This window comes from Brachyistius frenatus, unplaced genomic scaffold, assembly GCF_029030835.1.
Source record: "Brachyistius frenatus isolate BFR_SWC_R1_liver_20210118 unplaced genomic scaffold, ASM2903083v1 Contig_33, whole genome shotgun sequence".
NCBI lineage: Eukaryota > Metazoa > Chordata > Actinopteri > Embiotocidae > Brachyistius > Brachyistius frenatus.
The window spans coordinates 2458308-2485389 of record NW_027210632.1 but is presented as its reverse complement, the minus strand read 5'-3'; the positions used below and the strand labels follow the sequence as shown (position 1 = coordinate 2485389).

Genomic DNA, 27082 nt, shown 5'->3' with positions numbered 1-27082 from the left:
TCATCTGGTGACTGTCATACGGGCCCGAGCACCGATGGTGCGAAAGCCCTATTGTTATTCAAGGAATTATTCTCGTTCCTTCATGACCACATGACACACGTGATTGTGCACATGTGAAACATGTATTTTGCATGTGCCCATGGGAAGCGTGGTTTTGGAATATTTTCATGGTGCAATGTGTGAAGCCTTTCCACGTAGTAGCTTCCCGTATGAAATCTTCTCCACATATTTCCCCCACGTTATCATATGTTGAAACATGTGTCATACATGATCACACGTGTCTGATGTCGAAAACATGAGAAAGTCATGCTTTTTCTGTAAGGGAACGTAACCAAAGTGCCACTGTGTTACATTTAACCCAAATCATGATCTTTTCTAAACTTACCCAAGTAGTTTTTGTGCCTAAACCTTAGTTTAATTAAGTGTTTCCAAATCTAAACAATTTAAATTGCATCACGAATGGACTCCAAACATCATCTCCATAATGTCATGTTGTTGATAGTGTCTTTGTCCTTCCAAGGACAGTTGTGTTTAACAGTTATATTTGATGGTTAAAAGATCTGTAGTCACCTTCTGTCCTGGTTGTCCATTTTCTCCTGGATGGCCCTGTTGCGCAGGAACGGCGTACTCAGTTCACATCATTTCATTATGGACATTTGTAAAATATAATTTTGAACTGACTATATAAAGGTGTGTATATAAAGAAGTGTATGAAGATCATAGGTTGTGGACTTTGTGCGCTTACCTTCAGAAAAAGATACTCTGGAGGATATGGGTATGGATCTCCAGTTTCTTCATCATAACCTCCCTCTCTCCCCCTCTCCATCGCCACCCTCCTCCTCTCCCACTCCTCCCTCTCCTTCTGCAAGTTTCTCTCTCTCTCCAGTTCAGTCTTCTCCCCTTCCTGCTCCATCCTCTCTCTCTCCTGCTCTTTCTCTCTCTCCAGCTCGGCCTCCATCTCTTTCGTCAGCTCCTCTCTCTCTCTCTCCATCTCCAACCTCTCCCTCTCTCTCTCCCTCTCCAGGTCCTCCTCCTCCTCCTCCCCTTCCCTCTCTCGATCTGCATCTTCCTCTGTCTCCCAGTCATAGTCTCCACTCCTCTCCTCCTCCTCATAGACTGGATCAGGGCCCGTTTCTGTATGTCCACCTGGCACTGCCGCCTTCTCTTTTTCCAATTCCCACTCTTCCACTTCTTCAACAGTCTGCCTGTCTCCTCCTCCTTGTATTTCTGTACGAGTCTCTCTCTCTGTGTCACTGTATCTCTGTCTCTCTCTTCTTTCTTGCCTTTCCCTTCTCGTATGTGTTTGAAGGTCACGATTTTCTTGCTTTGTCTTCTAGAAAAACAAATGTTGTGACACATAAGTCGCATTATCATAATAACGTCTAAATTTAGATGAATACTTTGTATTGTTGGTTACACACTTACAGTCCAGCTGTTGTAAGCCTGAGCTCCAGAGGACAGATGCTGGAATTAAAATAAACAGTAAATCTCGTATGTTCTCCACAGTGACCATGAAATTGCATTTTCATATTTTATTTGATGCAATTTGAGTCACGCGTATGAAGTTTGAATTTTTAAAAGACTGGAAATATCTAGTGAAAATAATTACTTTTTGTGCTGCCTTATACCGACTTCTTCCACCCGGGGCACCTGGCATGAACACCTAAAATATATATATATATATATATATACTTATTAAATATTATTACTAATGCAATTTTTTATCATTAATAATCATCTTCTACAAAATCAGGTGACACTTACAGTGGAGTCAGGCCAGTGGGTGCTTCTTTTCACCCTGAGTTGAGGTCGAAGCACCTGTCAAGTCCCCGGAAACTTTCATGAGCAAATTTAGCATAGCTTTCATAATTTTTTTTCCATTAAAAGGAAACTTCTGTGTTTTTCTACCTGGACCCATATCTAGCTGGTGCAGTTGCCCTAAAGTACAACTTTGCAGCCTTTTTCACAACTGCCAGCTGTAGCACTCTCACTCAATAATAACTAAAAAAAAAGTTGACGTTCCCATTCACCACTTAAACCCAAAATTATAGTAAGATGAGGTCCAGGTTGAAAAATAATGAACTTTTTCTTTGAATAGCTATGGTGGTGTGTGTAACTGATGTGTATGTAATAAAAAAAAAAATTCAAAAGAAAGACACAGACAGAAAGTAATTTTAACATGTTTACTTAAGCATACATGCACAGAGAGGTTAAACACAGACAATGTGATAAATTTCACCAGTGAAAAAAAGTGTTTGATCTGGCTACATAGTTGCTTATAGTACCACTACAGTTGTAATAATATCATTGTTATCCAAAGATTTGGATGAAGTATAAAAAACACGTTTCAATAAATAAAATTGCCGTACAGCCTGACAAGTAAAAATGTATTGAAATTGTAGTTTTTCTGAAAGCTTGTTGCTGGATTACTTACAGGGAAATACTTGTAATTAATAAATTAGGAGTTCTAGACAAGGCAATTAAAGGTTACACTGGTGTTTACACTGAACAAACTGAAGATCTGGACATGGGGACACACGTTTCAGATGCTAATAGAGTTGCCTGTTTTCCACTAAAAGAAGCCCCAATACAAGAAATGAACTTTGGTTTGGATGACATTGTCTCTGTGTGGAAAGAAGTTCCGCCTCATGAAACGTTGGTCAGGTTCAGGGTTCCTCACCAGAGAAAACGGTTCACAGTTTATTCACTCCGTGTAGTGCGTTCTTATGAATGTTTAAGACTCTATAGTCTCAGTCTCTTGGGAATTAAGAGACTTCCTGTTTAAGAAAAATGAGAGAGAGAAATTATTAAAAGTAACTCTCTAGAATTTTTTTTTCCCGAAGAGTCGGACTAGGCTACGATTTCTGCTCATTCCCATTCAAACAAAAGCTTCTGAGAAATCATGCTAAAAGCGTGCTGCGCAAAAATGGTTTCCTGCATGTCTCATGCTTTGGTAATGTTTGCAAATTACAAACTCTCTTTATGTCCATTCCCCTTGTATTCATATTAGCCTTACACAAACATGTGCACAATTTTGCACTGGTGAAATCTTCATAGAAAGTAGACAGAAGAAAAGGTTTCAAAATATGATGTCAAGTGCTTATTCTGCATCCCTCAAAGTATGGTTTATTTAATGAAAGCTAGAGTGAAGCCCATTTTTCATTTTATTCAAGCACTTGTCCATCACTTTCAGTCCCTTTGTGTTAAGTGTGAATGAAAGAGGTTTGCATTCCAAGGCATGCAAAGGTCTACAGAAACATTCAGTTAGGATTCAAGCCTACATGATATAAAAACTGCACTCTACCTTATCTGGTTCTTCTGTTGCGATGAGAGGTGTAGGCAGTGACCCTTCCTGCTGGTCAGAATAATAAAGGACAGATCAGAATCAAACAGTGAAAACATCACTTCAAAAGTGAAGCACCATATTGAGTAAAGATCTAAACAGCATTCTAGTCAGCACCAACACAGCCAGCTGACTCCCCCGATACTCTACCTTATTTGTATCATTCAAGGGTTGAAACAGTACCTCTGTGGTAGTCAGGATATCCTGGAGTAGGGGGAAAAATAAATAAAAGAAGACATTTTACCCACCAATCAATGCATAAATAATAAAAACTAAATAAAAGCAGTGATATGCGGGCCCTCAGGGATCCAGCCGCTGGCTCCCCGACGTGCAGCACGCGAAGGTCTGCATATTCCCGCTTGCAGTTTTAATTTTTTTTTTTATCTCGTTCCTTATTCTTCTTTTTAAAAAATTGCCTTTTTTTGGTGACTTTAACATCTTCAAAAACTCATGAAAGTTGGTGCCTGACACATGTGCAAAGTTTCGTGAGGTTTGGAGCATCATTTGACCTTAAACATCAACTTCCTGTGTCACGGCGAAACATCAAACTTAGCCGCATCGCCCTGTTTATACTATATACTATATACAAAAAAGATTTTTGGGTCACCTTTTGGACGACATGCTATAGTATGACTTTTGGGTCACTTTTTGCTATAGTATGACTTTTTAAAAAAAAAATTCCAAACATGTTAAGAGTGCACAGCTTAAATTTCAGATAGGTCCGACAAAATTTGTAGGAGGAGTTCGTTAAAGTACATGTGTGAATCGCCAAAAATGGTGACTAAATTCAAGATGGCGGACTTTCTCTTGACTTGACATAATGGTGCAATGTAACTTTTTTGTGCGTCTAGGTATGATACACATGTCCACTGAATTTCATGCATGTAGGTAAATGTAGCCACCGGGGCATCTGTTTCGGGGGCGCAAGCGAGCCATTGGGCCACGCCCACTCGCGACTCCACTAAAATACGAAATGTTTCGCCGGGAGAGACGCGTGTACCAACTTTCAGGAGTTTTTGAGTACAGTAAAGCCGTCAAAAATGCAGTTGTTTACAGAGAATAATAATAATCGCTTGAATAACAATAGGGCTTTTGCACCATAGGTACTCGGGCCCTAAAAATACATCAAATATGATGCGAGGTTTCACCTGTGCATCTGTTTGTGTGTCTGAGGGGTCTGTTAGAGGGTGACTGGAGTTTTCTAACACGGCAGGATTGTGTGTGGGTGACTGTTCCTCCTGCACAGATAAAAAAAACAAAAAACAGCATTAAATTCATTACTAACAGAACAGCACAAAGCTGACATCAGCTGTCGTTGTTCAGCTTCCATCAGTGTACAGTCCTGCAGCAGCGAATCACGTGTGGTTATCAGAATAATAAAGTTACCTTTTTATCCACAGGATACGGGAGCTCATCTGTGTGGACTTCAAGCTGCGTATAAAAGAAACATTACATTAAAAATATAAATCATAACATTTACAACCAATCCAGCTGAAACAGATGCGAGCACCCTGTTTGAAGCAAATTCACCTCTCTGTTGTCTCTCCTCTCCTGAGAGACTCGGGGGTCATCTGTGGAAAGTTCTTCCTGTTTGGAAAGATTTTTGAAAAAAAAAAATAACTTCATCATAACTTTTAAACACTCAAACGCTCAGTGGATGATGTGCAGGGCAGATGCAGTGGGCTGTCACGACAAACTAATTTCTTCTTAATAATTAAATTCAGGTAGTGGGCGTGTCATTAATCAACTCTCGCCAGTATTCATGTGGGCACAGATATATTTCAGTCCCGAGAGATGCTGCTATTAAAAAACAAAAGAAAAACAGGAGAATGGATCATGAGTTTGACAGGGTTGTTAACGAGAGGGCACTCACAACGACAACGAATCAAATCTGTGACAAGCCGACATCATCATCGTCACTTTAAAATGAAGTTTCCAGCAGTGCATGGATTAGTCATTTATAGCAGCAGCTGCCTACCTCATATTCGTAACTGTATTCTTCTCCGTTATTAAACTCCTCTTCTTGTTGCTTATCCTTCTCACTTGTCTTAAAATGAAGAAATAATGACAGTTATTACAGGAGGATACTATTACAGAGCATCATTCATCATCTGTGTGAAAGACAACAATGCCAAGCCATTTTAAAGCAACCCATTCATCAAATTGTTATCATTATATTATTAGGTAGCACATGGATGTTAATACAAATTCATGCATTTAGTTAAATGAGCCACGTCATGTATACAATATCTAGTTATGTCAGTGTTATATTACATTTTTTTTAAATTTATAATGATCTTTTATTATATTTTAGTGACTAAGCTGTTATTCTAGCACAAATAAGTTAATGTCATGTTAGCGTCTGCGTTGTTCTCTGCAGGGTGAGTTAGTACGTGCGCTTTTTGTTTAGTCGCGGCAAATGTGAAGTTAAGTTTCCAGGTTTAGTCGGACCCCGTCCAGGACATTTACCAGGCGTTGTCTCTGTCTCTTATGTCGTCCTTTATTTCCTTTGCCCTGGTTAAGAAGTTCACAGTCAGAGAGAAAAAAGAGAAAAGATTTCTCATGCTTCAGAAGTTATTGATGACCAAACGATGATTGACAAGTTTAGGGTGATAATTAGGACGGAGTTAAGTAGTTAATGAGTATAAAAAAAAAATTAAAAAATAGACCATTAAGTTAAGATGATTAGGATTCCTCAGGGTTAACGAGTAGTTTGGAGCTATTTGTATTAATAGGACCACACTGGAGGTTTTGCATGTTTCAGCCCATTTGTTTCAAATTACTCATATAATGCGCATTACTGATGACCGTTTTTAAAAGCTTTGCAGATGGAATTATTCACGTTATAATCAAAGCATATGGAGCAAATTATTGCATTTCTAAAGGAGACATGAAAATCAAGTTGCAGATATCTTTACGGCTCATTTAAGGTAAGTCCTCTTTTCCAGTAAACTCAAAGCAGTCCCGAAGTCCTTAACTCCTTAAGCTGTCAGCTAATTTTTAAAGTTTCACCTGAGAAAGCATCCTCAAATTTAATCAGTTACTGCTGCAAAACTGTGAGGCCAAGATGAGAAACCTTGGACTCTATGGATAAGAGACACGTCAAAGAATTTTTCAATGCAATTAAGTTTCGTTGTCCTTATCACCAGGCAGGCCAGAGTAAGATTTGAAAAAGTCCAGAAAAACCTGGCATTTTTAAGTCCGTCTGATATGAAATACTGTAATTTAGAGAGTTAATAACGCTGAGTCAGTGACATTCATGTTATTGTTCCAAAAATTCTCAACTGCAGCTCGACAAAATTTGATGGAACAGAAATTCAACGCAACAGATGCTGCATCCATTTTAGTCATAGTTATACCAGTGAAAGTGCCAGACAACCTTTGAAAAATTGTGACTGTCCCGATGAAGTGGACTGCTCCCGGAAGGGGTTAAAATCCAAGATTTTAAAATGTATTTGCGGCAGCAGACTTTATATTGCAAGAAACATTAAGATTAACATCACGCTGAATACATAAATGAAGCATACGGTTGAGGGTACGAACCCAACTGGTTAGGGCGCATACCACAAGGACACAAATGTCATCAGCACTGAGTCCCTGGTTAGATTGGCGCTATTCTCCTGCTATCTAAAAAAAAAAAAGCATGTCTCCGTAGGTTGATTTTTATAGTGTAGTGGTATGAACTGATATCAGCCGTTTCTAGGTAGGAAGGTTGAGCCGAGACATGAAACCCTAATATGGTCCTGTAATAATATACATTTACTGTAAACTGATCAAAGAGTGTTATATGTTTTATGTTCTATCTAAAACTCTGTCATCAAAAAAAAGAGGCTTTACTTTCCCACGTTCCCTGTTCCTCTTTGGTCCTGAATTCTTCTTCAGTGCATCTTCCTGAGCGAGGAGAACGGTCTCAGTCACAATTTCAGGTAACCCTGAAACCGTCTGACACACAGATTTAGAATTTTAACATTGTGAAACAGAAATGCTTGAAAACACAAACTATGTTTGACATTGAATTGATTTTTCAGTTGTTGTTTTTATATACTTGACAAATATATGACTCCCCATAAATTATGTGAGTTAGCCACAGGTTAGAATCATAATTATTTTGTGTTTAAATGATAATGAATTGATTAAATTGCCTTTCTGTATAATTGATAATAAGGAGTCAGAGAAATAATGGAAGAGATCAACTGAAAAATATTTGAAACGCAGCATTAAATGAAAGTGATGTTCTTAAATTGCCTCTGTATGAGGAAAAGCTGCATGTTTCTTTACATAGTTACCTCCTTGGTCGGAGTAGAATTGAAAGTAGAATTGACTACAGTCAGATTAATTTTGAATGAAGACACTTTGTCTCTGTCCACCGTCTCCTTCCACCTGGATCCCTTTAACGTGGTCTCAATCCTGTCGAGCTCCTGCTCTCCATTCAGTGTGGTGACGGTCCATAAGGTTGGGCCCTCTGCAGTTTCATTTAAAGGGTCCTTCACATCAAAAGATAGAAGTAAGGGTGGTGAGAGTAGTTTAGGACCAGAAGCGTCTATTGAGGTAAAAGCTCATCAATGGCAATATTCAGTATACAGAAGATGAAAATTAGAATTTTTTTTACAGAAGCAATCAATGGTGTATAGAGGCCAGTAAAATATGGGTAGATTTTTTTTTTGCCTTTGTTTTAGGAAAATAAGCCTTTGAGATGAGGTCACTTACAACAGACAAAGACTCAGCAAAACCAGGGTCCTCAATGGTGTCCAGCTCTGACAGCGGCTGGCTGCTGAGATCAAATTTCACCGAACTCTGTTGAGACAACACAAACATACATCAAATATTATTTCGTTTTTTATTGTCCACGGTTGGAAACTTTTTACATTTTTGTTTAAAGACAGAGAATACAAGTGATTAAAATGGCCGTCAAATTGATAAATGATTTGGTAAATGTATGAACTGGTTTGTAAACATTACAGTGAGAGTCTGTTCACTGTTTTTTATGTACATATCAATGTATTTTAAAAGTTTTTTATAATCCCATGAAGGATAAGACACAATATACCAATATTCTCGCACTTCTTTTCTTGAGTTTACGTACTGTGTACTCAGTGATGACGTTGGAGGTGTGTGTGCCTGCATTTTCTTTTGCTTTCTTGGAGGTGCTGAGCACATGAAGCAGCTCCTCTATTCCATCCTGCAGCAACCTGTCAATCAGAGTCTTCAGCAAAGGCAGCTGAGAGGAAAGGTTTCATGTAGGTCAAACTCTGCTTTTACATATTCTGTCAACCTCAAAATGTATATGCCCTCATGCTCAGAGCTCACCCTTATGCCGTACGCTTCAAACATCACTTCAATGTCCTAAAGCGGAGGCAAAATATGTTGTTCAGAGAGTTAACAATGTAAAACGTGAACATGTATCCCAGAGAAGGAATTATTAAATCGTGTATTCAACCTTCATCGTGAGAGACTTTCCAGGAGCTCCAGCATCGCCCTGCAGAAACATGAAAGTAAATGCTGTGAAAATATTGTCATTTCCAGTTCTAGGTTTCTGACATATAACTCTTATCAGCACTACCTTATCTCCTGTCAGGCCTCTTTCTCCTGTATTACCCTGCAAAAAAAAAAAAAAAAAAAAAAGCTACGCAAGCCCATATCTATATATATATATTTTTAACTCGGCTTCATTATAAACACCATCAACATCTTACCTTCATTCCTGGAGAACCCTAAACACACAGAAACAGAGGAGCAAGACATTTGAACATGCATCTACAATGCATGACATCAAGCTCATGCAGGTAATTTCATAATTCATTGCAGCCCACAATAAAAGCTCTATAATCATCGCTGAGTGATGATTCAGGGTCCATGCGGGCGACATATGAATTATGTCATGCAACAGCTGAAATAATGTGCCATTATTTACGACCTAAAAATAGCAAAAGCATGTTGTAAGTATTAAACTCACGGTAGCTCCCGGAGGTCCCATTGGGACTGGAAATGCTTGTCGGACTTCATCAATGGTGGCGCCCTGTGGACGGATCCATGCAAAAATGAGTCAAGTTAGACTGCCATTCTGATCCAAGTGGACCCATTTGATGTGTATCTGAATCATCACCAAACAGAAACGAGACTATGATTCCTAAACACACTCCCTAATCTACCGTTATCCTTCCGAAACAGATCTGAAACAATAAATATGCTTCCCTAATTAACAAATCACCAAAAATGCAGCTTTTACCTCAGGAGTGACAAGCACTTGCATGCCAGGCAAACCTGGAGGTCCTGGTTCCCCCTTACTACCACCTTTACCCTGGAAAGAAAACAACAGCATCTCTCAGTTGCATCTTCAATTTTCTCACAAAGGTGTTTTTTAATTTTTTTTTAATATAATTTAAAAACCACCTACATTTGCACCTACACCTCCCTTGTCCCCCTGAAATTAAGAGAAGAATTAACCCGTGAATTCGCGAAATAGCTTCATAAATTCTTAAGGTGGATGCAATAAATCTTAAGAACCTTTTTTCCGTCATCTCCATTGGGTCCTCTTTCTCCCTGAGAGAAGAAAACCAATTTTAAATGTCAACAATCTTTACATTATTTTGACATTTTCTAGCTAGTTTAATGTAGAGAAGCATAACAGGAATCCTCACATCTTTTCCTGCCAGGCCCCTCTTCCCGTCAATCCCAGGTCTCCCCTGCAGAGAAGAGCAAATACAACAGTCTTAATCTATTGGAAAAACACGTGGTTTATGCAAATTGCACGCCTCCAACAACAATATATTTTGATATTCTGACTTGAATGTCACCAATAAAACCTATAAAGGTTGGATGGTAATGCTGTAGTCAGAGTCACCAGGACTCGGGGTGATACTCACCGGAGTTCCTGGTAAGCCAGGCATTCCAGCGATCCCAAACCGACCTTGCTCTCCTTTTTCTCCTCTCTGTTCACATGCGCACACGCATACAAAAACACATCTTCATTTCCAACTCTTCACCACAGTAAAAAGTACAAACAGAGTGACAAACTGCACAAATAAACACAGACATAACAGAATTGAAACACTAACGGCCTGTGGTTTATTTGACCACAACAAAAAGGTTTCATGCAGTGTGCACTCACCGGACCAGGCTCTCCATTTTGCCCCTGGTCACCCTGCAATTATAATAAAACATCTTACGAGTAAGCTCATACTCATAAATACACAATACAATTTCCCTGGGCATTGTAATATTATTTTAATAAACAGTGAGCTTATAACCTTCATTCCTGGTTTTCCTGGTAGGCCATCGAGTCCAGAACCACCCTGCAAATCACACGGCTTCATATGTGAACACATTTTTAAACAAATGTTAAGTTCCGCTGATACGAACAGTACCACAGCAGATGCAATTTAAAGTCACATACCAGGGACGGTGCCGGTAATCCAGGTTTCCCCTCTGAACCCTGGATGGAGAAAAAAACATTCAAATATTAGGATAATAATTTAAAAAAAAAAAAACTGAACTATTATTATCAAAATAGAAAGCAGTTAGAAACTGATTCTACTTTGTGCAAATGAACTTGTTAACTAATGAATACTTTCAAACATTTAGCCTATAAAATGTAATAAGAAAAAATAATAGTCAAAGTCTTCAAATACATTGTTTTATAGGTCCAAGCCCGAAAGGTAGTCAACAATTATATGAAATAGACAAAACCAGCAGATTGTCACATTTGAGAACCAAAGAAAATCAGACTTTTTTTTGCTTTAAAAATGATTTTAGGGACTACAACTGAGGCCTAAGGAGCAAACATATTAACACATTTAATCAGGTATACATTCATCTTCATAGAATGTAACACACTCTTACACTGTTTAATCCAAATGGTTAAATTGGTAAAGATTTTAATGTCCTGACAGGCACTGCACTCATGATCAGCTTGCGGTTTATATTTGTTGATGACATTTGAAGTAAGCAATAGGATACTTACTCGTGGCCCAGGTAAACCTGCTTCTCCCCTCAAACCCAGCTGACCAGGCTCACCTGGCTCCCCCTGTAGGAAAAAAAAATTGTCATATGGAAACCCTTACATGGGAGGATCTGATTTCCCAATTGTCAAAATCCCAAATAAAGATGAATTCTTGACATATTCTTGACTTTTCTGCCACTTGAGGCAATATTTGGAAATGTCTTTGCCATGGCAGTTTTATTCCAGATTGTCAACAGCAAAAGCACAAGAAAGATTCCCATTTAACACCCAAAGTGTCGGTTATGTTCCCGTTCGGCAACTGAAATTTCAGAAGTGTTCGGTGTTTCAGTAAAATCAAGTAAAATCAAGTAAAAGGAAAGGAAAGGAAAGGAAAGGAAAGGAAAGGAAAGGAAAGGAAAGGAAAGGAAAGGAAAGGAAAGGAAAGGAAAGGAAAGGAAAGGAAAGGAAAGGAAAGGAAAGGAAAGGAAAGGTTCCAATTCCTTCAGGAAGATCAATAACATAAAGAATGTTCCATGTTATTTTTCAGTTACCTTAATCACTCTGGTCAGTATGTTGTTGTCTGCAGTAATCTAGTAGGACAAAATGACATATCAAAAGTTAACTTTCCAACCAACACGCAGTTTCAGCTGATTGGAAACAGACATAAAGTCTTATGGGACGTTATTTATTTTTCTTTATTAGCTTTGTTACAAGAAACGCCTCTGTCAAACATGGTTGAACTGATGAGAAGTCAAAAATGACAAGAGAGATTTGTTTACTTGTGTTCCCGGAGGTCCAGGTTTTCCCTTTGTGACGATGCCAGCGTGATCAAAAGAAAATGGACAAAACACAGTTAAAATCTAAAATGTCACACTGCCAAACACAATCTATATTTGCAACACAAAGGAAAATGGTCTGTGCACTGAAGTGTGGCACACACAGAAAAACAAAGTTAATTACTCAACATATCAAAATCGAAATCATAAAGTCAAAGGAGGATAGCAGGTTGTGAAGATGAAATGGTGACTGACACAGAAGAAAGATCAGATGGCAGTCAAGAAGGAGAAACAATGAACATGATCATCAGTGAGAGGGACAGATGGCAGATAAAAACACACCGGCTCTCCTTTGTCGCCTTTGTTTCCATCGGTTCCCTTCAAAACAGAAAAGAGTCACAGGTTGTGATGAAGATTTGCAATTTAACCTGAATTGACCTGAATTATTCCAGTTACTTAAGAGTCACATTTACTCTACAAATAATACTGATTTCCTACACACATACTTAGCAGCAAGGTAAAGATACTATCTCTAAAATCCATATCTCTCAGGGTGTAGGTACTTGAAATTATCATGTGAAGAACTTACAGGCAGACCAGACTTCCCAGAGTCCCCTTTATCTCCAGGGTCTCCTGGTCGTCCTGGTAACCCCAGTGGACCCTGATCAACAATAAGAATGGAATTAAAAGGACTTGGATCAGTGTTTTATAGTAAATACACAAATGAACACGTACAATTTAATGCAGCTGCGAGCCAATGTGCTTATAATTGCTGCAACTTGGTGGAGTCTAAAACTGGAAAGAGCTTTAAGATTGCATGAGACTAAAAGCATCATTTGAGTCAAAATTCTTGCATGCACACTGCGGTGACCAAACTATGTCTGGCCCTGAAAACAAACCCTGATTCCTCTGTCACCAGGTTCTCCAGCTGGGCCAAGTTCACCCTGTGAAAGACCAAATTAAATGCTCATTTGAAGCAAATTATTTGATGCCATGGATTTGGATATGGATTTGAAATCTTTTGAAATCTTTACCAAAACAGCAATCCCTCTGAGAAACATGTTTACAAGTTTGAATGCAGATCAAAATCATTAAGTAAAGAAATCAACTGTACCTTAATTCCTTGTTCTCCTTTAGCTCCAAGTGTACCCTGCACACATAATCAATAATAACTGTCACCAATATTGCAGTGTAAATATTCAGCCATCTGTGCTAACATACACAGTATACAGTATGCAAAAATAAGGGAACAATTTTCCTAAACTCCAGCTGGAATAAATCCTTTTATCTGAACATATCACTTTCTGATTGGTCCATTTGTCATCATACTTGTGTTTTAATGAGCATTCTCCTGATGTCATGTTTTCTAAACAAACCCTTGTCAGGAAATAAATTAGAATCGTGCTGTATTATACGAACGTCATTGCTGTAACAACCACTCAAGATTTACTTACATCTTTACCTCTTAATCCGGCTCCTCCAGGATTGCCAGGTAAACCAATATTCCCTTTGTCACCTTTAGAGCCATCTTGCCCCTGGAAAAAAATATTTGATTTAGGACCTGAGTAAACATCTGTATTTTTGAAAAAGGGCTATTAAGAGTTTTTAATAGTTGTAATAAAATCCTGAAGAGGAATTAATGGAACATAATATAACAATTGCTTTACATATTTATGATACTCAATAATATATAGAAATTTACAACATGGGGCAAGCAGAACAAGATGTTAACATAAATCTCACATCTAATGGCCAAAGTAATAAATTGGTGTCAGCAAAATGTTGCTCTATTAGTATCAAACATACGCAGAGAAACAGTCGCATTCACTGTTGTGTTCCTGGTCCAATGTTCCTTCTTGTTTTAGTACTGGTCTGGTTCTTCAATATATCTGCCTCTGTAGCAGCTAGATGCTTCATTCCACACACCAACTTGTGGCTAACTTTGCCTGCCTGCTGTTTGGCGCTGAACATTTAGCGTACAGTGACTTTCTAGGGCCTTTGTGCTGCAAACAGCTGCCTGCTGTGACAGGAAATGAGGTTGTAAAAAGAGGTGAGAGTAAACAAAATCGAAAAAGGTGATAAAATCAGAAGAATGACCGAAAAGTTACAGAGTGGGAACTGTTAACCCTCCCGTTGTCCTACGGTCAAAATGACCCGCAGCTGTGTTCAACCAAGTTCTATTTTTATTTCTATATTTTTTTGGGGATCATTGGTGACAAGATCAAAATAGAAAATAAATACAAAATACAAAATAATAAATAAAATAGAACTTGGTTGAACACAGCTGTGGTTAATTTTGATCTTAGGACAACGGGGGGGGTTGAGTCAGGTGACGCTTGCCTTCACTACAAGTGACGGCTTTCACAGTGACCATTTTCATTTGACCTGTTAGTAATACAAAATTTATGATTGGAGGAGTTTACAAAGAAACCTGTTTTCACTTGCCTTTGGTCCTGGTTTTCCAGATAAACCAACATTTCCCTATGAATGATAAAAATGGTCAAATAAGAAATCAAAAGCTGTTTCCGGCTTCATTATTACATCAACAACAGATTGTTAAATGGCTCACCCTTTCGCCATTTTCTCCCTTTGGTCCCTGCTGCCCTGGAATCCCGAAACCAGGACTACCCTGCACATATCGAAACAAACCGTAGTCACACAGTAAAATTATATCTAAATATATTGTTGATTTATTCTACTCTCATGTTAGTGAACTGGATAGGACCGAATACAAGGCAGAAGGACAGTATTTCTCACTATCAACCTTTTCTCCTTTGTCTCCTCGCTCTCCTTTTATTCCCTGGGGGCCCGTGGGACCAACTAGACCGATGTCTCCCTGACAGGCAGAAAATATGCACAGACATAAACACATACACATCAAACAACATGAGACTGGCAAGCAGGCTAAATTTCTCTTAACGCTAAATGGAGCCCTGTGGACTGAGATTAAAGAGGGCCCATTCACTGGAGCATTCAGTCCAACTGAAAAGGCTAATGAGAGAAAATCTTAATTGTGTTTGATAAGCGCACCCAGAGGATTGAGTCTGAGTGTGCAAGAATACCCCGAACAATTAATTAAATGGAATTAAACATCAAGAGAATCACTTTCCTTTGGCTGACAGATTATTTTAAGCCAGTTAAGATAAATACATGCAAACAATTTAGAGGTTACATATGAGGCCCCGACGAAATTTAACAAGGTGATGCGGCAGCTTCAGTTAGATCGTCTCAGTGGTTTAAATCCTTAAAGTAATTGGTTAAACGTATAACCGGGGTAACACTTTTCACTCTTTCGACTCTGCCGACTGTTATAAATGAACATTTTAGCAATATTTTGTGAATGCAAAAAGTTTGGTGTGTCACACTGCACGGAAAGAAAATCAGAGGTGAAAACAGAAATGGATTAAAAAAAAAAAAAAAAAAAAAACAAAGGTGTGAAAAACACTGACTTCAGGTGACTTACCCTGGTGCCCTTTTTTCCAGTTGGACCAATTATCTGTTGTTATGGAATAAAGAAGAATAAGAGGTTGTGTAACAAGTGCTTCCATTTCTGGAGTTTGAATGAGTTTAACAGTTTTCTTACACCCTTGGCAGGATCTCCAGGAACTCCTCTAAGACCTTCATCTCCTTTTAACCCCATTGGCCCAGTTAGTCCCTGGAAAAGTCACAGTAAATAATAAGTATTTTTTTTAACTCTCTATGCCATTACTGCTCCGACTGATAACACCAAGCTTTCTCGCCGAAAGCTACGTGCCCAACAAATCAAAACCAATGTCTTTTTTTTTCCTTTTTTTTCTTTTTTAATCCTGGGAGCTAATCTTTTGAAAATAAAACACTTTATTACAAAAGACGGGAAGATGTTCCTCATGACAACACTCTGTGTGTTCATCTCTATCAAGGGACCACGCTGCCTCAAATTAAAAATCACTGAAGCAGGAAAAAAAATGACCCACTTGCAAAAGATGCCCACTGAGGTTTGGCAATTTGGCTCATGATCGTATGTAATCATAACCATCTCCGATAGAGCCTAATCGAAACAAAATGACTTTCTCGTTTGTTCATTTATTCATTTAAATGTCTGTTTGGAGTGTTGCTGTCTTTTTCCAACAGTTTTCAGAGCAGGTCCCAATAAACATACTGCATTTACCTCAGGCTTTTTTTTTTTTTTTTTTAATTAAATCTGAATTAGAAAGAAGTAGATTATGGTCACTCAGTAGAAGCAGTTATGTTTATGTTGCTTTGGTGGTAAATTAGAAAATGTTCCACTGTGCAAAATTAATACTGTATACAGAAATAGACTTCAGTTTCTCAAAGGAGTATTTTGTTTCGGCTCTTGAAAATGCCAACCTAAATTTGCTGATGTGTTTTACATTGTAATGTCAATTAAAGCCACATTTTATAAGATGCGATCCTCAATCACCGTGTGTCCTTGCGGTCCTATTGGTCCCATCTCTCCTTTTTCTCCCTAGAAAGAAAAACAACGTTTTTTTTAATCCTGAAAATTGCATGCACACACTTACATATGTACTTTTTTTTTTATTTCGGTGTGATTAGCCTGACTCCTCGCTGAATTATCACATTAATTGTGAAGCGAATACTTTCAACCAAATGAAAAGAGACTGAATGAATGTGTGGGATGAACTCACCTTGTCTCCTTGCTCCCCTTTTAATCCTTTTTTCCCCTGCAAGTAAAAATAAATCACTTTAAATTCCTTTCATCACTGATTCCTCCTTAGTTGAACAGGTCTGCTTTTTATATCGTTAGAACGAACTGGAATTACTTAATTTGCATTTCAGGGTAAAACATATAAGAACTTTTTGCAAGCTATTTGAACTAGAGATAATGATGAAGTGCACACCCGAGGTCCGACGATCCCCTGGATGCCCAGTTCTCCTCGCTCACCCTTAAAAGACAAATTACATAAAAATCCTATTCTGCAAAATGTTTTTACGATTTAAATAAAATCATTCATTAAACACAATATTTTATTTGAACGTTTTTGGTACCTTTGGGCCGAATGGTCCTGTTAAGCCAGTATTACCCTACAAAACAAAAGTTCAAACAGAGAAACGTGAAAAGAAAACCCGGAAAAGTCTGTCTTGAATCTGTCTTTACTGCTAAAGTACAGTGCAATTCTGCTTCTCTTGAATCAAGGTCATGGATAAATTGTATGTTCTTCTTGTGTGCTGTTATGTACCTTCTCTCCCAGCTCTCCACCAGGACCTCGAATGCCTTGTGTGCCAATTCCTTCTTCACCCTGGGTAAATTTATTTCAAGCCATATTCTCAGTTTGATATTCGTGTCTTTTTAGTCGACTGGTCAAATGCAAAAAGCTGAAATTAATAACACTTTTACCTTCTCTCCTTTATGACCTGGTAATCCTGGAATTCCATCAATGCCGATGGGACCAGGCAAACCTGCGATACCCTATAGTGGTTTGTGTTTGTGTGTGTAAGTTTGTGTAAGAAAGACAGTAAGAAAAGAAAAGAAAAAACACAAAACACTTGGACGTATGCACATTTTTTTTTTTTTTTTTTTTTTTTTTTTTAAAAGACAACTCTGAGTAATATTTCATTTGTGTAACACAATGTTTTTATCACTTCTAATAATCATATCAACTATGTACTTACATCGATTCCCGGCTCTCCTTTGTCTGCTTGAACGCCTGGCTTCCCACGTAAACCCTTTCCAAAGTGTAGGAAGGTATTATTAGATATAAATAGAAACAATTATATAACAAAATAATTATTTCTGGGAAAATTTAAGTAAAAGTAGGAGCAATTCATTCCTTAAAGCAGACTTATAAAAAGACAAGAAGACCGACTTCATACTTACTTTTGCACCAGGCTCTCCAGGATCTCCCTACAAAATACAAACAGTAGTACAAACATCAAGCGACCCGTCGTACTGAATACTGGTCTCAACATTATATGATGTAGTACAATGCCCTGCCAGGTATTATGAAACATTATAAAATCATACATCATTGTGTGATATGAAGGTGCGGCAGCCGAATACACAAAAATAATAATAAACATGGCCTCAAGCAGCAATGATCGGGGTCCAGGCAAGTCGTCACACATTGCAACATTTTTGTCCAGTTGTTGGGGATTTGCAACTTAGCTGCTAATTTTGGGCAAGTTTGGACTTACAGTTTTGCTGCCCAATCACTTTTAGGGGAGAAAAACAAGATATATTAACATTAAATACCAGTTAATTAACAGTTAGTTAATGGTTAATTATGGTTCATGTTAACTAAGGTATCAATTTATGCCTTACTTAGTAGTTATTAAGGGTGCTATTAAGGAGGCTATTGACGCCACCTTGAGGTTAATGTGTGTAATTTTGTGTGCCTGAGTTGTGGTGGGAATTTTCAACCTGGTGGCTAGTTTTGGTAAGGTTTGGACTTACAGTTTATGCTGTGCAATCACTTTTAGCAGAGAAAAATAATACGGAAGAAGCAGAAGAATAATCAGAACAAAGAAAAGAGGGTTCCTTGCAGCTACGCTGCTTGGACCCCTAATAAACATTGGGGTGTTAGTTGCTGTTAAAGTTTGCGCACTGATCTGCTTTTCTGGTAACTTGTAAGTCAGACTGATGTTACCTTGACAGATGTTCCTGGCAACCCTGGTGGTCCTAGCTGACCAGGCAGACCTGGAGCTCCGTTGACTCCTGGTACACCAGGAGGTCCCTGAGGTCCCTGTAACATGAAGTGAGGAATATTTCAGTTTGTCTGAAGTTCATGTTTAAAAAAACTCCAACACAGTTTTTGGAGACTTACTGAAGACCCTGGCTCCCCTTTTCGTCCAGGAACAAAATTTGCATCGGTGCCAGCCATGACATATCCAGGCTCTCCCTGAGTGGAAACAAAAAAAGGAAATCATGTCCCCAGATACACAACACAATATTACATTCCATTTCGCTGGTGTTTTAGCACCTAAATCGTACAAGTAGATAAATCCAGTCGACAGCTGTGCCATGACTTCAGATCTGAGCAGAAAACAATCTGTCCAAATTAAATGAACAGGCCAGACTTACTCGTTCTCCTCTCTGTCCCTTCGGACCAGTGTGTCCTTGAAGACCCTGCCATGGAAAGAGATATGACTGACTATACGGTAAATACATACAGCCAATATTGGACAATTCATTGTCGCACTGTACAGAGACCATGGATAGAAATCAAAACAATTTCTCAAGTCAATGTTCCAAAAGCATCCGCATTTTAAATGACAATGTAACATAGTAAGTCAATACATTTTCTCCACAAGTCATTATGATGTCATTAACTAAATACACTTTTAAACTGTGTTGTCTTTAATAAGTGCAGTTTGATCTCACCATGTCACCTGGAACACCTGGAAGGCCCTGAAAGAAAAACACGGAATATTATTTTCAGGTTCTGATCGGGTCAGTGTGAAATTTCATTCTTTCTGAATTTGGTTACCCGCAGGCCAGCAGAACCTGGGGGTCCAGTTCTTCCTGGTCGTCCTGGCAACCCAGGGACACCATCTGTTCCAGGAGGTCCCTGTTGAAAAAAAAAATGTAATCACAGACGTACACACTCACAGTATTACTGCACTGTTATGATATTAGATAAAGTATAAAAGAAATGATTACAGCTACAATTTGTCCGCTCTCTGAATCAGATACGCAAAAAAGCTGACGTTCCACGTTTGCACATCGAGCGTAGTTTGTAAATTGTTTTCAGGGTTAATTAAAGTATGTTTCTTAATGTGGATTAAGACATTTTTAAGTTGTTTTTTTTCATGAAACCTTTGTTACTATGACAACTGTACGAGGATGTGTTCATCTTTAGCTCCATGTCATCGTAAGTAATAAAAACAGAAGAATTGCTGCAAAAAATAAAGCAGCTAGATAATAAGTAATTCATTATTATTAATAATTAATGATGATGAACGGTGGTAGTGTGTAATATGTGTCTGTGTGTGTGCTGATTCTTACCTTCTCTCCTATCTCTCCTTTGGAGGATGTGAAAGGATCATACTGTCCTGGGCTTTGCCTGAATCGCTACATAATAACAATAACAATAATAGTTATATTTGAAGGGTTTAGGTAATTAGAGGTAAATCAAATGTATTTCACAATTAAGGGCAGAGAAGGAGTGATAAAAATGTATGGAAATGTCCGTAAAGCAGTATTAGCGTACATTTAAAAAAAATAGGTAAAACATACCAGACCTCCAAGACCAAAACCATCTCCCTGAAAGAATGAAAGATAAATAAACATGACTGTTTCACAACGTTATCATTATCAGATTAGTCTGCGTCAAATAACTCACCTTTTCCCCTTTCTGGCCCTGGGAAAACAGATGATTAACAGGATTAACATGATTAATAGTTGCTGATTAAAGCAATATTGAACCATTCCTAGTTCTGACTCAGGCGAAGGAGGAGGGTCTTTGTTTTGGTACCAACCTTCCCACACTGAGACTCACAGGGACCCTGAGGCTTAAGCAGCTCCGCTGGGTCATCAGTCGGGGTGTCTAACTGAGCAAACTGAAAATGAAAATTACAACAAAAAAAGAAAAAAAAAAGAGAGAATGAATTATAGACTGGTCAACTGACTTGTTGTGGAGTTACAGTGTCATAAACGGCTGTCTGGTGAAGCTGCTTTGATTTCACTGTGGTCACATCCTCCACTGCTGTGACGTAAAAATGAAGTCAACAATGGCGACGTGTTTTCTCCTGCAGAGTCTTCGTGTGTGGATTAAAAAGGCGACTGCATCTTCCTTTATGTAATACATGTTCACGCTGGATATGCAGTCAGCTCCACCTGCATGTGTTCAAACTGCATTTACTTTACGTGTGCAGTAAAGCAGCTGTCCCTATACGATCAAAATCTAAAACACATTTGTGCCAAAAGGTTTTCCTGAATTGCATGTATAGATATAGGCTGTCTTTTTTTACAAGTCTTTATGAACTCTAATATATCTCAATGTAATAACAAATGAAGGAAATCAGGCTTTTGTCTCACCTCATCTTGTAGTTTGAACTCGGAGAGGAGCTCCTCACTGCAGATGCTGTAGATAAACTCTCTCTCTATGGAGGGGAAGTCATCAAAGGTTGGTGAGTAGAAGATATTCTTGTAGCTGGCGGGAGCTGCAATTTTATTTAGCTCCTCCATGTCTGCATTAGAAACTCCCACTGCCAGGACGCTGACCCCTGTACAGACACAGATTCAAATCATGAGAGCGCAAACTGAACATTCATTTTTTTGAGCATTTTAGCTGAAACCTTTTAATTGACAACATCCCTTTTTGCAGGCTTTTGTTAGAACTGACCCAGAGCGCGTGCAATTCTGGAGGGTGGCACCACATTATCCTGGGCCCTGCCATCAGTAATCAGAACGAGAACATGGGCCACATCCTGCCTCATCCCCAGAGACTCCTGGAAGAGCTCCTGCAGAACATAGCTGATGCCTTTTCCTGGAGACATGCAAAAGTTTGAGGAGTAAAACAAAATCAAACCTTTGGGATGGTTACTCTGATAAATTCTTATATAATTTAGAAGTTACATATAGAAACAACATATAAAAGGGTGTAAGCAATACAGACCTTCGATAAACAATAATTGCTTTTTCATTATTTTTTTCATAAATTGGTCTAAATGGGTAGTATTTTTTTAAATGTTATTTTTATTTTTTTATCATTATCATCTCTCTGCGCTCATAGCTTTAAGTCAGCAGTCATGTGCATCTACAGTCCATGCAGTGTAGTCTATGGTAGCAGGACCAAAAAGAGTGTATTTTTACGGCATCCACAGCTGGATCTAAACCAGGGGTCTCCAACCAGATTTACCTGGTAGATCAAGGAGAACAGAGGGGAAAAAAGGTTGGAGACCCCTGACCTAAACAGTGTTAAAGGAATTACCTGACCTCGGATGACAGGTGACAAACAGAGACAAAGCACTGTGCACACCTGAGTGAGTGTCACTGACCTGTTTTGGTGTTGCCTCCTCCATAGCGAAGCGCTCTGAGAGCCCTGAGCACAGAGTTTCTGTCTTTGAAGTCATTCAGACGAAATTCAATTCGAGGCTCGTCGCTGTAATGAACCACGGCTAACTGAGGGAGGATTGATGGAGAAGACGCACATCATCATAGTATCAATATTTTGACTTGTGTGACAAGCCTGGAGAAGCTGATTTAAAAACACTGTAATCGAGTCCAATTTGTAATTATCCAAACTCACTGCCAAAGTGATGACAGGATACACCTGAAGCCATATCTTCAGCACAATATGAAGCTAACACAAAGAAAGTGTTCACTGAGCCACTAACCTGGGTGCCCTGTGAACCAACAACAGGGAAGTAAGTGGCCACTCGGAATATGAAGTCCTTCATCTTGATAAAGTTGTTCGGGCCGATGCTCGAGGATTCATCCACTAAGAATACGATGTCTGCTTTACTCCTACCACACACTGACAAACAAAAAAACAGAAACACATGAAATATAAACTATAAATCTACTGTAAATTATTCAATTTGAGCAAAATGTAAATAAGCCGGTGTCTGCAAAATACCTGGCTGTGGTGGAGCTGTTGTCTCTGTGTTTACTGTGGTTAATCGTGGGGAGGTGACTGCTGCTGCTTTGGTTTCAGTGATACTCAGCTGACCAGGAGGCTTCTTAGTTGTTAAGGGTTTAGTTGGAGGAGGCACAACGATGGGGTGCCGAGTGGTTCTGGTGGCTGACTCATTGACGATCGTGTTGATGACGGAGGCAGTCTGGGAGACTGTGGTGATACGTGGGGAACGGGGGGCCGCTGTGGCTGACACAGACTGCACTGTTATCACAGGAGGATCCTGTCCCACTGTGATGTACAGAACCACAACATACAGTAAGTGATTATGTGAAACATCAATCGCTATAGGCCTCTGAGGTGAAACAAAGTCGCTGCTGCAGCACCAAATGGAAAACAAAAACACCGCTGCTGCATTCCTCTTTTTGGGTTTCATTGCCCTTTTATGGGTTGCACCAGCTTTTCATAAATACATTACTTTGCTTGTGTGCAAGATCTTTCCTAACATCTTGATATTTATTAACTAGTTTCAAACTGGTGATTTACTAAATCAAGTTACACCATTAAACCTTAAAGAATGTCTTAGTAAAAACTTTATTGCCATCTAAATCCTCCTCTTGATCTCGTAGAAAAAAATATCAGTTGCACCATCCAATCAAAATACAAGATGTAAATAAAGAGGAAGTCTCTGTCGAGTCACACAAGCTATTAACAACTGTAAAGTAAAGCGTTAAAGCAGTGTGAAGTCACTGTACGGTTAAGTCTCATGGAACAGCGCAAAGGCGAGTATTTAGCACAATATAATCAATGTATGTTAAAGTAAAACGTTCGTCGTGGGGATCTGAGTAGAACAATTTGAATGTCACTTAAGTGAATGTCCGTTGTACAGATAAAGATTTGTGAAAGTTTGATCAAACCATTTGAGTAAAGTCTTACATATTCTCTGATACACGGTGCTTATCGGCCCTTCCACTTCTCCATACAAAGGTCTGATGGTGAAAATATAAGTTCTTCCATAGAGGAGATCAGTGATCTTGAAGGAGGAGAAGCCCGGGCCCAGCGTCTCTGATTTAGTGTCCAACACTGAAAATGACACACAGACAAGAAGCTGTTATAGCAGAGTAATCATTTGTATCCATTTAGTTTCCAGGAATTTAAAACAAGAAAGTATGTCTCCTTATTAAAATACATTTTAGTCCACAGTAATGAAAAAAAAAAAAAATCATTTTAAGAGATGCGTGATATCAAATAAAAGACCATAGAGTTTTGAGTTGTGGCTCAATGGGAATAGATCTACAAATAACTGAGATGTAAAAAGATATTTCCCTTATGAGCAAGAGTGCTTATGTTAACACTCAGCACACGTTCCAATAATGTGTCTCATGTTACATATCCAGTTCAGAACCTGGGGGACCTTGAAACAAATGATTACTGCAGTCATACTCTGCTTATATTTTATTCTAATCAATATTCTTTTTTCAAAACCAATATCACTTTGAAATTTAACAGTGCTTATGACAAGGCTCATCATGCAATGCAATATCATTTACAGAGAGGATGGGAGTTTAACTCTTGGGGTTAATTGAAAATTGTATGTTGCTGATTAATTTATGCCGAGGAGGGACCCTTAAGGGGGACATTTTATGAACCTGAGATGTGCCTCCAGGAGAGAAGGTATCCCGAAACTCCTGCCACACGGGTCCAGTTTAGAAGAGTGCTGCTGTCTGTTGTATTTAGAGCAGCAAATCCCTCCACTTTTGGAAGATCCACTGAAAACCACACACAAAAAAACGCCACAAAGAATGAAACAGAAGAACAAAACAAGTTAAGGGATATTTTTTATGGAATTACTAATCATACAGTAAAGAACAGAAACTTCAACAATCTGTATAATTGAGAAAAAAAAGCACAAACAACGTAGCTGAATATGCTGCAACATTTTAATGATACACCTTTCTTACTTGTTACGTTTGGATACTGATTCTGCTAATCACGACTTCCCATCTGACACGTACGCTCTTTTTAATTCCAAATTTAAAATTGATGTTTTGAATGTGATTCTGTTGCATCTTGTTGATACTCGATCCATTTCTTAACGTCAGGGTCACTTCTGACAACGAAGAAAGATATCAGCGAAGATATTATTCAAGAAAAATGCTTCCATATTTTAAAACTAAAATGTAAAGTTTTCTTTTGTTTGCCAGGCAGTCTGGATTTGTCTGCTGAAGGTCTAGCAGATTGAAAACTGCAGAGAGCTCAGCTGAGATTGGTGTCAACATTCACCACATGCACAAACGCTAGTTTACAAGATGTTGACAAGAGTTATCAATAAGATTTCAAATGTGTTTAAATGAATTTGTGATACATATCTCCCTGTAACCTCTGATTGAGAACATGTCTCATGCTGTTCTTCACTACCAGGGCCAGGCAGGACTTACAGGTGCGTGCTGTGACCAGGACTGTGCTTCCCTCCCTGCTTCCCACCATGGAGGACACCTGGATCTTATACGCAGAGCTCTCTCGCAGGTTGTGGATGGTGAAGGTGGTGGAAGCAGCAGATACCATGTGGGACCTCTCAACACCTCCTAGTGCGGGGAATTTTTAAATCCAGTGAATAAAGATGATGAGAATGACTTGAAACAACACTGTTGTGTGCTCTTTTATGGATAAGACTTTGATATAATGAGCCACGAGTGGCTTGATTACCCATTATGCAAAATAGCAGTAACAAGGTGTTGTAATTGAAAAATGAAGCAACTATTGAAGAAATGTTTAATATTCTTTGTCAATAAAATTATTAATATCGTTATTTTTTCCCAGAGCATGGAAGGAGTAAAGCTCATATTCATCTGTGAACCCATATATCTACATGTGTATGCATTGAGGTGTAGGGGTGTTTATATGGTCTCTTACCCTGGAAGGGGATCCAAGAGATTTTGTACCCAGAAGCCCTTGGTGTTTTCCTCCAAGACAGAGTGAAGGAATTTACGCCAATGTCCATGACCTTCACGTCCCTCACTGCCGGGATTGTCTCAGAGTCTGAGACTGCAGCTGAGAAATAACATCAGATATAATGTGTATTCAAATCAATTTAACTCATGATGTATTAAAACGCATTATAAAAATCTCTTTGCTGAATGTACGAGTTTATTTATTCTAAAGTGTAATAAACTTGATACTTGGTGTAACATTCTAACTTTGACAGTGATAAAATGATAGCAGCCCTGCTGACTAGGACTCAGTGACACACAGGAACTAGAGTTAAAATGGGAAGACCAAAGTACATGACTTGTCAGTCAAACAGAGACACCACGAGGGCGCCGTGGCACAGCAGGAAGAAAGTCGCAGCCCCTTCCTGTTTAATTACAATGGGTACACAGCTGCACAGAGCTATTTAGATCTAAAGATGAATCGTGATGAATTAAAAACTGAGTCCTACTTCTGCTCCGTACCTGTTGGCTGCGATAAGGAGATTTCTGGTCCCTCTGAGTTGCCGTACACTGCACGGATGGTGATGATGTAGGTTGACTGAGGGCTCAGGTCTTCAATACGGTGGAAGAGGACACTGCGGTCCAGGTAGTGGGATTGGGGTCTGTTGTCACCTGCAAGCATGCACACACACACACACACACACACACACACACACACACACACACACACACACACACACACACACACACACACACACACACACACACACACACACACACACACACACACACACACACACACACACTAAAGAATATGAAAAAGCAGTACATCTTGCTAGATACACCTGTTAAAACATAAAAATAGGCCTAAGGTTGTGCTGAGGTAGAAAAGATTATGTTTAAATACAACACCTGTGTTCCAAGAGAGTTGGTACTCGGTGGCTCCAACGATGGGACTCCACTCCAAATCTACAGAGGTACTCGTGTAGGATGTCACCTTGAAGTTGGACACATAACCCAACGGAGCTGAGGGAGGGGAAGAGAAAACATCAAGAGCCTGTTTTTGTTCTTGTTAATACATTGTGAATTACATTATTTACTTTAAAATGTGGAACAGAAAGATCAATTCAAAATTAACCTTTTTCTTTCAAACTTTTCTCTAAAACAAAGCCTTTTGGAATTTTTTTTCTTCAAGAACAACTTAAAAGCAGGTGAAAATCTGCTGACCTCGTATGATTTAAATCCCAAACTTGCTGCCGTGATGTAGAAATATCTGACCATATCCATCAGTGTCACTGGGTGTAGTCAGAGCTAAAACATACTTGTTTAAACATTGTTTGACACTTTCAACCAGGAGGCGCAGTGAAATGTTGCATTTCAGAGTGGTGTGGGAATTTCTTGTTAACAAGCAAAACATATGTTTACTTTTGTGTATAACGTGTTGAACACATTTCCCTCCTCTCAAAATTATACGTATTCATGCTTCGGTTCTTCCTCCCTCTTTGCTGCATGTCTTGACACATCAGTGCAACCTGTTGATCAGTGCAATAGTGTGACAC

General features: G+C 38.9%; 1 protein-coding gene across 1 annotated transcript in view; it reads right to left on the bottom strand.

Moving 5' to 3' along the window:
- col7a1l (collagen type VII alpha 1-like) overlaps nt 1-27082 on the bottom strand; it is a 51968-nt gene that overhangs the window by 13059 nt on the left and 11827 nt on the right. The window contains exons 14-83 of the mRNA XM_069700346.1: nt 26436-26549; nt 26046-26195; nt 25507-25644; nt 25032-25178; nt 24243-24362; nt 23530-23676; nt 22597-22884; nt 22355-22494; nt 22016-22139; nt 21361-21504; nt 21054-21241; nt 20495-20575; nt 20359-20376; nt 20253-20279; nt 20022-20087; nt 19504-19584; nt 19398-19424; nt 19098-19142; nt 18841-18915; nt 18664-18759; nt 17895-17921; nt 17690-17743; nt 17415-17486; nt 17257-17316; nt 17066-17101; nt 16918-16962; nt 16705-16740; nt 16479-16523; nt 15642-15713; nt 15522-15554; nt 14823-14894; nt 14628-14687; nt 14504-14539; nt 13513-13593; nt 13173-13208; nt 12958-13002; nt 12648-12719; nt 12401-12436; nt 12062-12088; nt 11834-11872; nt 11304-11366; nt 10737-10775; nt 10591-10635; nt 10452-10484; nt 10207-10272; nt 9982-10026; nt 9848-9883; nt 9738-9764; nt 9570-9641; nt 9297-9359; nt 9037-9054; nt 8904-8939; nt 8781-8819; nt 8651-8686; nt 8427-8561; nt 8051-8137; nt 7630-7827; nt 7181-7285; nt 5813-5857; nt 5322-5390; nt 4874-4930; nt 4730-4774; nt 4492-4581; nt 3494-3547; nt 3305-3355; nt 1765-1818; nt 1610-1663; nt 1426-1464; nt 746-1333; nt 571-606 (exon numbers count right to left, since the gene is read on the bottom strand). Coding sequence (XP_069556447.1) covers nt 571-606; nt 746-1333; nt 1426-1464; nt 1610-1663; nt 1765-1818; nt 3305-3355; nt 3494-3547; nt 4492-4581; nt 4730-4774; nt 4874-4930; nt 5322-5390; nt 5813-5857; nt 7181-7285; nt 7630-7827; nt 8051-8137; nt 8427-8561; nt 8651-8686; nt 8781-8819; nt 8904-8939; nt 9037-9054; nt 9297-9359; nt 9570-9641; nt 9738-9764; nt 9848-9883; nt 9982-10026; nt 10207-10272; nt 10452-10484; nt 10591-10635; nt 10737-10775; nt 11304-11366; nt 11834-11872; nt 12062-12088; nt 12401-12436; nt 12648-12719; nt 12958-13002; nt 13173-13208; nt 13513-13593; nt 14504-14539; nt 14628-14687; nt 14823-14894; nt 15522-15554; nt 15642-15713; nt 16479-16523; nt 16705-16740; nt 16918-16962; nt 17066-17101; nt 17257-17316; nt 17415-17486; nt 17690-17743; nt 17895-17921; nt 18664-18759; nt 18841-18915; nt 19098-19142; nt 19398-19424; nt 19504-19584; nt 20022-20087; nt 20253-20279; nt 20359-20376; nt 20495-20575; nt 21054-21241; nt 21361-21504; nt 22016-22139; nt 22355-22494; nt 22597-22884; nt 23530-23676; nt 24243-24362; nt 25032-25178; nt 25507-25644; nt 26046-26195; nt 26436-26549 — 5525 coding nt within the window. The remainder of the gene's footprint in view (nt 1-570; nt 607-745; nt 1334-1425; nt 1465-1609; nt 1664-1764; nt 1819-3304; nt 3356-3493; nt 3548-4491; nt 4582-4729; nt 4775-4873; nt 4931-5321; nt 5391-5812; nt 5858-7180; nt 7286-7629; nt 7828-8050; nt 8138-8426; nt 8562-8650; nt 8687-8780; nt 8820-8903; nt 8940-9036; nt 9055-9296; nt 9360-9569; nt 9642-9737; nt 9765-9847; nt 9884-9981; nt 10027-10206; nt 10273-10451; nt 10485-10590; nt 10636-10736; nt 10776-11303; nt 11367-11833; nt 11873-12061; nt 12089-12400; nt 12437-12647; nt 12720-12957; nt 13003-13172; nt 13209-13512; nt 13594-14503; nt 14540-14627; nt 14688-14822; nt 14895-15521; nt 15555-15641; nt 15714-16478; nt 16524-16704; nt 16741-16917; nt 16963-17065; nt 17102-17256; nt 17317-17414; nt 17487-17689; nt 17744-17894; nt 17922-18663; nt 18760-18840; nt 18916-19097; nt 19143-19397; nt 19425-19503; nt 19585-20021; nt 20088-20252; nt 20280-20358; nt 20377-20494; nt 20576-21053; nt 21242-21360; nt 21505-22015; nt 22140-22354; nt 22495-22596; nt 22885-23529; nt 23677-24242; nt 24363-25031; nt 25179-25506; nt 25645-26045; nt 26196-26435; nt 26550-27082) is intronic.